At 36.6% G+C, this 7863-nt stretch overlaps 3 protein-coding genes across 3 annotated transcripts; 2 read left to right on the plus strand and 1 right to left on the minus strand.

The window, feature by feature from the left end:
• Positions 1-289: 289 nt before the first annotated feature.
• On the plus strand, positions 290-2101 carry LOC134648032 (GDP-fucose protein O-fucosyltransferase 1). The gene is made up of 4 exons (XM_063502465.1): positions 290-421; positions 545-997; positions 1102-1387; positions 1723-2101. The coding sequence occupies exons 1-4, from the start codon at positions 325-327 to the stop codon at positions 2021-2023; spliced, it is 1137 nt and encodes a 378-aa protein (XP_063358535.1). The 5' UTR covers positions 290-324; the 3' UTR covers positions 2024-2101.
• Positions 2102-2827: 726 nt separating this feature from the next.
• On the minus strand, positions 2828-4258 carry LOC134648033 (large ribosomal subunit protein uL29). Its single transcript, XM_063502466.1, has 3 exons — positions 4138-4258; positions 3503-3639; positions 2828-3077 (listed from the first exon to the last, which is right to left on the minus strand). The coding sequence occupies exons 1-3, from the start codon at positions 4138-4140 to the stop codon at positions 2846-2848; spliced, it is 372 nt and encodes a 123-aa protein (XP_063358536.1). The 5' UTR covers positions 4141-4258; the 3' UTR covers positions 2828-2845.
• A 1346-nt stretch (positions 4259-5604) lies between these two features.
• LOC134648057 (alpha N-terminal protein methyltransferase 1-like) lies at positions 5605-7120 on the plus strand. The gene is made up of 2 exons (XM_063502500.1): positions 5605-6152; positions 6785-7120. Exons 1-2 carry the CDS (start codon positions 5707-5709, stop codon positions 7038-7040), a joined length of 702 nt encoding a protein of 233 aa, XP_063358570.1. The 5' UTR covers positions 5605-5706; the 3' UTR covers positions 7041-7120.
• The last annotated feature ends 743 nt before the right edge of the window (positions 7121-7863 follow it).

The following is a 7863-nucleotide window of genomic DNA, read 5'->3' on the forward strand; positions in this document are numbered from 1 at the left end:
GACTGCTAAAAAACATTGCCATATGTAGTTTTTTAATTCGCTGTCAAATTATTGCGCTGCAGACTTTCTTTGGTTTGACTCTACTAACTTTGAAAATTGGCACTTTTGTGTCCGCACCTACTGATTTGATCGGGAAATCTCGACTTCACTTAAATATCGAGCGTGTAGAATAAGGTAATAGAACGTCAGGATTGCCTTGTGTATATCAGTCGTTATGTCACCTGTCAATGTCAAAAACTTTATGAAAATGTGTATGTGTAACTGAAATTCCGACTTGTGCACCTGCACAGTAAAAGGAATAAAATTAGTATTTAGTTTATCAATATGTTAAAATGCGTATTATTTTTCTTGTTTACTATAGAATTAGCTTGTTCTGATGTCCAGGATAGTAATGGGTACTTGGCATACTGTCCTTGCATGGGTAAGCAGAGTCACCTTTGTCTTCCAAGTTCTACCGGCATTTGTTATTTTATTAAACAAATTCAGTACTTCGTAATAAGTACAGGGCAACATTTCCTGATTATAGTCTTATAATTATTTACAGGCAGGTTTGGTAATCAAGCAGACCATTTCCTAGGCGCCCTAGCATTCAGTAAAGCCCTTAACAGAACATTGATTTTACCTCCATGGGTTGAATACAGGTACGGAGAGCCGAGGTCTAGGCAAGTTCCTTTTGACACTTATTTTAAACCTGAAGCTTTAGCCCAGTACCATAAGGTGATAACAATGGAACATTTCATGTCTGAAATTGCACCAACTCTCTGGCCAAGTGAAAAAAGGGTAGCTTTCTGTTACACTCAACGACAAGGAGAACAAGATAACAGTTGCAATGCAAAATCTGGTAACCCGTTTGGCCCATTCTGGGACACATTTAATATAGACTTTGCAGCATCAGAATTCTATGGGCCCTTGAATTATGATTCAACTAATGCTGCTATGATTGAAAAATGGCAGCAGAAATACCCAACTTCAAAATGGCCAGTGTTAGCCTTCACAGGTGATTTCCTTACAGCACTTAGTATGATCAAGCTTGGCATGTAATTTTTGGATTTCTTTTTTAATTTATAATACTTGAATACCATTTATATTTTGTTTTCTCAGGTGCCCCTGCCAGTTTTCCTGTGCAAAGTGAAAATAGACCTTTGCATAAGTACATGCAATGGAGTGATGACATTGCAACAAGATCAAGGCAGTTCATAAAGAAAAACATGAGTGGGGGTGGTTTTCTTGGTATCCACCTCCGGAATGGCCAGGACTGGGCAAGGGCTTGTCAACATGTGAAGGACAGCCCTCTATTGTTTGCTGCTCCTCAGTGTGTGGGCTATAAAAATGAACGAGGGCCTCTGACAGAATCCATGTGCCTGCCATCAAAGTCGGACATAATTAAGTATGATATTGGAAAACTTAATATCCACTAGTTGATATTTCTGCTTTAAATCTAGATGTATATTACTCTTTAAAGGAACTTGTCTAATGTTTATGTCTCATTTTGGGTATTAGATAGAGATTGAATAGTTCTATTAGCCACTTAAATACCTCAATTATTTTACAACTTGGAAGAGTAATCCTTATCCGAAATAATAAAGAAAGATATTTGAAATGTTACAAGCTGTCATGTATAGGTATATTGATTGATTGTGGGCAAAACGACAGTTTTGAAACATGAATGAGATAAATGAAAATATAACTTAGGTATCCAACTAATTAGTTTTTTTTTTTCAGACAAATAAAGAGAGTACTAAAGAGATTGAATGACATAAAGTATGTCTTTGTGGCTTCAGATTCCAATCACATGATTGATGATTTAACAAATGCCTTGCACAGATTAGATGTATCTATTGTAAGCCTAAAGCCTCCAAATCCTCACATGGATTTGGCAATTCTTGGGAAAGCTAATTATTTCATTGGGAACTGTGTCTCATCATTTACTGCATTTGCTAAAAGAGAAAGGGATATTATAGGATTGGGCTCAGAATTTTGGTCATTCCCCCACCGCAAGAAACAAAAACATGAAGAATTATAAAATAAGTAGCTTGGCATATCTGAACAGTCACAATCAGCAAAGTGCAAGAACAATATTCAGTCTACAGTTTGTGGGTCACTGGCAAATATTGGCATCCTGGATATAAAAATAGGTAGGTACCAGACTACCTACATCATATGAAGATGTTTGAGATACAACTTCAATCAGCCATATTAACAAAGTTCTAATATTACATTACCTAATCATGGCTAACTGCTATTTGATAAAATATGGTTCAGTTTAACCTTTTGGACGCCAATGACCGATATATCCAAACCGTAGGTTCAACGCCAAAGACCGATTAATCAGTCGCAGACCACAGAGCAACATAGACCTATGTGCATATAAATAAAGTTCAATTTCAGTTTTGACACTTCGGTGACGTGGTATCAGCGTGACAGCTTTTGTGTTTGACACAGCGTCAAAAAGGTTAAAGACCCAGAACTGTAAGAAGCTAATTAAAGTAATAGGATAAGGAGGCATAGACTGCAAACTGCATACATTCATTGCTCACAAGTAGGAGGAGATATGAGAAATTTGCATTCTTTGCTCTCAATTTACTTTGAATAAAGGTGCATCAAGATCGAGTGAATATGCCACTAATATAGAAAGGGGTAAGAGACATGCAAAGGGCAACAGGTTGAATGCATGCGAATAGCATATTTGCCAAGATTCTCACGCGATGCCTTGACTAATGTGCACAGCATGCAAGCAGCATATTCCCTAGATCTGATTAGATTGCCATTTATAATTGTGTTAATTACAGACCTCTTGTTTGAATAGGAAAAAATAAAAACAAACCAAAATATTTAAGTGATTTTATTAAGCCTTAACAGCATAAACCCTTGGGGGGAAGAGAGACTTCTTTCTGATCTCTTTTCTGGTCTTGATCTTGGCTTCATGCTTTGTGAGGGCCTTGCGCATAGCACGGGTCTTCTTGGGCCTCAAGTCCAGGGGCTTGTACTTCTTGTTCTTGTAGTGGTTACGCAGGTTAACCTTCATCTTCTGGTGGTACACAATGTATACTCGGGCAATCGCTTTCCTTACCACTCGACTGAAAATAAAATAGTTAATAAGATTTCATTATCATATTCTTTACTTGAATGAAATCATCTGTACAATGCATCCAACATTCAGCTCTGTAGCTGTAGACAAGGCACACAAGCTCTCTAATAATAATACTAACTGCAAACAACTGATTCCTTTTAATTTATAACAGAACCAGAGCTTAAGAGAGAGCTCAAAGTATTGGTTGATCAAGATTGAATTATTTAATAAAAACTCATTGATTTTTGTATCCTGTCTCTATAATATGATGAACATTTATTGTTCTTCATTACATGTTAGTAAAACTATTGGATAAAGATGGACAAAATCTCTTATTGGTTACCAACTTGGTTTTAAGCCAGATATATTATTATAATGCATCCTGTAATAATATTCTTGACTCCAAGAAAAAAAAACTAAAAATACACTCACATTTTAGATAGCTTGGAAGCTGCTCCACCGGTGACTTTAGCTACTCTGAGATTTGTTAACTCAGTCTTCAGCTCTTCGAGTTGTTTGAAGAGCTCCTTCTTGTCCTTCGTACGCAGTTCTGAGCACTTAACCTTACCCTGTAACAAATAAAATGTGTTCCTTAAGTGTACTTAAAACATAACTGGGCAAAACAGGAGCGTTTAAATCTTATAGGTTTTCAAGTGAAGTTTCGCCTCACGACTCGACTTGTATACTGGCGACAGTCGTCCCCGAGCCCAAGGAAACTTTAAACGTTAGTATAGTTTCAGAATTACAGTCGTTTTAAAGTGTCTATGACAGATTGAGGTTATGAGAATCAAAACAAACTGTTACACTGACAAAAATTCCCTAGTTAGACGGGGAAACCTGCACTTTCCTGCATGATTAGGCATGAACATTTCAATTATAATAAAACAAAACACGGCACTTTAGAGAAACAATTATTTTCTAAACAGCATTCATTCACACTGTAGTGTCACTGAAAATATACACTCCTACATCTACAATATAACACAAATTATACAATCCGACGTTCAAAATCTTATTCAATTGTAAGATCGGCACAATATAAGGAGATTTGATAATATTTCACTAACCATTTTGGAATCTTCAAAAAATTCCTCCCTCTGTCACCATAAAAGTTGACGTAAAGAACGTTTGCCATTGTGTTGCCATACGACGCGCCTTAATATTAATAAAGGGATCCACATACTAGCAGTAGTAGAGTTAAGGCCTGTCCAGACGAGAACAATTTTTCGCCAATCTGATTAAATTGTCGTATCAAATCAGGAAGTGCGGATACAAACGCCAATTTGAACGCACATACGACATATAAGGCTACTTACTCTAGTTACTGTATGCTCTAAGAGCGGCGTGGACGCAAAAAAGGACACAATATGAAATTGTGTACGTCTGGACGCTAGATAAGATTGGCGCCAATTGTTTTTTTCTGAACAAATTGTCAATTTCATCGCGGCCCTTAATATTTTAAATCACACTATTTGATCGATTATCCCGTCTGGACATCGGTTTACATCTCGCTCTTTTGTTGAAGCCCCCTCCAGACTATGTGCGTGAATCGCAGCTTCACGATTGACATTCACGATGCTTGATAATTCGTAATGGACTGTAGAGCCCCAATGCCCCAATATACTGGATCAACCAAATCTTGTCAGTAGTAAAAGGCGGCAAATTTGAAAAATCGCGGGTTAGCAACACTGTGTTCGAATAATTCCAAAATCGCGTGTCATCTGTGTGTGGAATGCGGATCATGAATGACAGCCATCATCTTATTGTTTACATTCTGTATCGTTTCTATTTCAAGAGAAATTTCTGCTGTCACCATTAAATACCAAGATTATGCATGACCTCAAGCAAAGCTAAGGTGCCTACAATGTACAATCATGCTCGTTGACGGTAAACATTACTAAAATTTGAGGTTATGATAATTCACTCGAACTGACGTATGAAGCCGGCCCTTCATACTAGTATGAAGGGCGGAAAAATAAACAGTTTTGGTTCGATGTACATTGCTGCTTTTCTTAGCGCAATTCTGCTCTTTGAGTGTTACATGGTGTTACCCTACTTTAATTTGCAGTACATTGCTACTGACAAGATTTGCTTGACGCACTATATGTACTGTCATACACGGATTAGACTCTCGCGCGAGCCACGAGACGAGCCGCGAGCCGCGCCACGAGACGCGAGTCCACCGCTTACACTCGCGTTCGGCTTGTCATTCGGTTATAAACCTTATGCCGTGCCGTTAGTGTTTAAATTATATTAGCTCGACGAGCTTGCGAGCCACGAGACGAGCCGCGAGCCCACCGCTTACACTCGCGTCTCGTGGCGCGGCTCGCGGCTCGTCTCGTGGCTCGTGCGAGAGTCTAAATACTCTAAATCTAATTCGCCTATCAGAATCAGAAGTGTCAAAGTCAAGCCAAAACAGCTTGAAAATTGCTTGAAATGAAAATAGCCAAGCCAAATCAATCGGAAACTTTATAAGAACGCATGGAGCTCATGGAAAACGTGAATAAATAGTACATAATACGTAAAGTATTTTGTAATACACGTGTATGAAGAATTGTTTGTGTTCAGAAATACAGGTTACTCGAGATTGACTGCCTTGTGTTCCTGTATCTCGGAGATAACACATTTTATCAAGCATGACCGATTCTCAAGAAAGTATATGCTATGAAAAAGCTTTAGAGTACTGGTCCGAAATCCCGGCTACGGTTGATGGTGTACTCGGAGGTTTTGGCTTTATTTCGGATGTAGATATTCAAGGATCCAGATTGTTTCTACAGTCTATTCTCTCGTCCGAAAATCCGCCATCTACTAATTTATCTCTTGACTGTGGAGCCGGCATTGGAAGAATATCTAAGTATTTACTAATACCTCATTTCAGTTCAGTGGATGTTATTGAACCAGATGAAAAATTCATAAACACCATTAGGGAATATGTTGGAAGTGATGCAGACAAATTAGGAAATTTGTATAAAGTGAGTTTACAAGAATTTAGACCAGAGAAAAAATATGACCTAATTTGGAACCAGTGGGTTTTAGGATATTTAAAAGATGATGATTTGCTTTCATATTTAACATATTGCAGGTAAATATGAGAAATCTTTTTGTTTACATTTATGTAGGTAAAATATGTATCATGGGCACAACCTGGAATTTGATCTGTAATACTTATACACATATAAGTAGGTATTTGTGTAATTTTTTATCATTTGGTAATTTTTTTTTAACCAAGTTAGAAATTATCCTAACTTGTACAATGTAACACAGAGAATCCTAGTTCAGGCACATGTAAACCATAACTATTTTTAAGTCTTTGTTTTATATGAATGTTACCACAAATTATGTGTTTTTAATACTGTTATTTACCTAAATTTATAACTAAAACAAAATAAAATAAAATTACGAAATTTATTTCATTTTAACATCATACAATAAATGTCTTTATAAAATTATTTAATATTGACTAATTATTCTGTTACCAGTAGTCATGTTGATAAGTGCAGTTGTCAATAAAATGCTAGTTTTATACAGATGCATGTATAAATCAACAATCATCCATGTTAAAAAACCATCTTAGTGTTACTTTTGCTGGAGAACTTAATTATACATACATAATAAGAAAAATAGCAATGGGATCCGTAATGGTCTGTGCACCCCCACAAATTCTATAGGTAAACAATATGTACATTACAATAGATTTTTCTTATTTGATTTCAGGGATGCCCTGTCAGAAAATGGAGTTATTATTGTTAAAGAAAATGTGACATCTTCTGGGAAAACAGAAAAAGATGATGCTGATTCATCAGTTACAAGACCACTAAAAGAATACATAAAAATCTTTGGCAAAGCTAAATTGAAAAGGATAAAACAGTGTAAACAAACGAATTTTCCAAATGGTATATATCCGGTGTACATGTTTGCTCTTATACCTAACTTAATATCAGATGGCGATAATAATAATGTTAAGTTATGATACATCTAGTCATAGTTGCATTCAATGTGTGATGTTTACAAATGTAATGGATTTTGATCAATATAACTGAAAACAACTTACGATTTTCAAATGATTTCAAAATGCTTAAAACTCAGTATCGCTTATTACACAGATAACATACTGATGCGGGTTCACATGTTCCTCCAGGTGAGTTAGCACTATAGCCGATGCCCATATATAGCAATGTCCCACTTAAAAACACTAGGGTGGCATGCGGATCTGTATCTTATATGAAAATAGCTGTATTGACTACGGACTGTTTCTGGGGTCTACGGTTGATAATTCTGTATTCGGGTTCAGCATCTCCGGAGGAGAACCCAATGAAAAAAAAAACGAAAATTCAAATAAACTAACAGCAACCTATTCAATTTCTTGTAGGCATGAGGTCAAATTCACAAAACTGTTGTAAGGGGCATTGGGGTAAGTGCAGACTATTTTTCGACTAGTTTGGAAGCCAGTAGTCAATTTTTTTATCACTTTCGAGCTTTAAAAAATGTCCAATTCTTAATCTGGAATAGGGTTTGTATGTAGACATTTCAATTTCTTTTAAAAATAAATAAAAAATAAATATTATAGGACATTCTTACACAGATTGACTAAGTCCCACAGTAAGCTCAAGAAGGCTTGTGTTGAGGGTACTCAGACAACGATATATATAATATACCACTATATAAATACATAGAAAACACCCAAGACTCAGGAACAAATATTTGTGTTAATCACACAAATAAATGCCCTTACCAGGATTCGAACCCAGGACCGCGACTTAACAGGCAGGATCACTACCCACTAGGCCAGACCG

This window comes from Cydia amplana, chromosome 5 (assembly GCF_948474715.1).
Source record: "Cydia amplana chromosome 5, ilCydAmpl1.1, whole genome shotgun sequence".
NCBI classification, from domain to species: Eukaryota; Metazoa; Arthropoda; class Insecta; order Lepidoptera; family Tortricidae; genus Cydia; species Cydia amplana.

What these genes read in the sequence shown, in the direction of transcription:
- LOC134648033 (XM_063502466.1), bottom strand. An exon ending in GCTTCCAAGCTATCTAAAAT is followed by an intron (nt 3,078 to 3,502) that starts GTGAGTGTATTT and finishes TTTTATTTTCAG; the next exon opens with TCGAGTGGTAAGGAAAGCGA.
- LOC134648057 (XM_063502500.1), top strand. Translation starts at nt 5,707, where the DNA reads ATGACCGATTCTCAAGAAAGTATATGCTATGAAAAAGCTTTAGAGTAC. An exon ending in TCATATTTAACATATTGCAG is followed by an intron (nt 6,153 to 6,784) that starts GTAAATATGAGA and finishes ATTTGATTTCAG; the next exon opens with GGATGCCCTGTCAGAAAATG.
- LOC134648032 (XM_063502465.1), top strand. Translation starts at nt 325, where the DNA reads ATGTTAAAATGCGTATTATTTTTCTTGTTTACTATAGAATTAGCTTGT. An exon ending in GCCAGTGTTAGCCTTCACAG is followed by an intron (nt 998 to 1,101) that starts GTGATTTCCTTA and finishes TTGTTTTCTCAG; the next exon opens with GTGCCCCTGCCAGTTTTCCT. An exon ending in TCAAAGTCGGACATAATTAA is followed by an intron (nt 1,388 to 1,722) that starts GTATGATATTGG and finishes TTTTTTTTTCAG; the next exon opens with ACAAATAAAGAGAGTACTAA.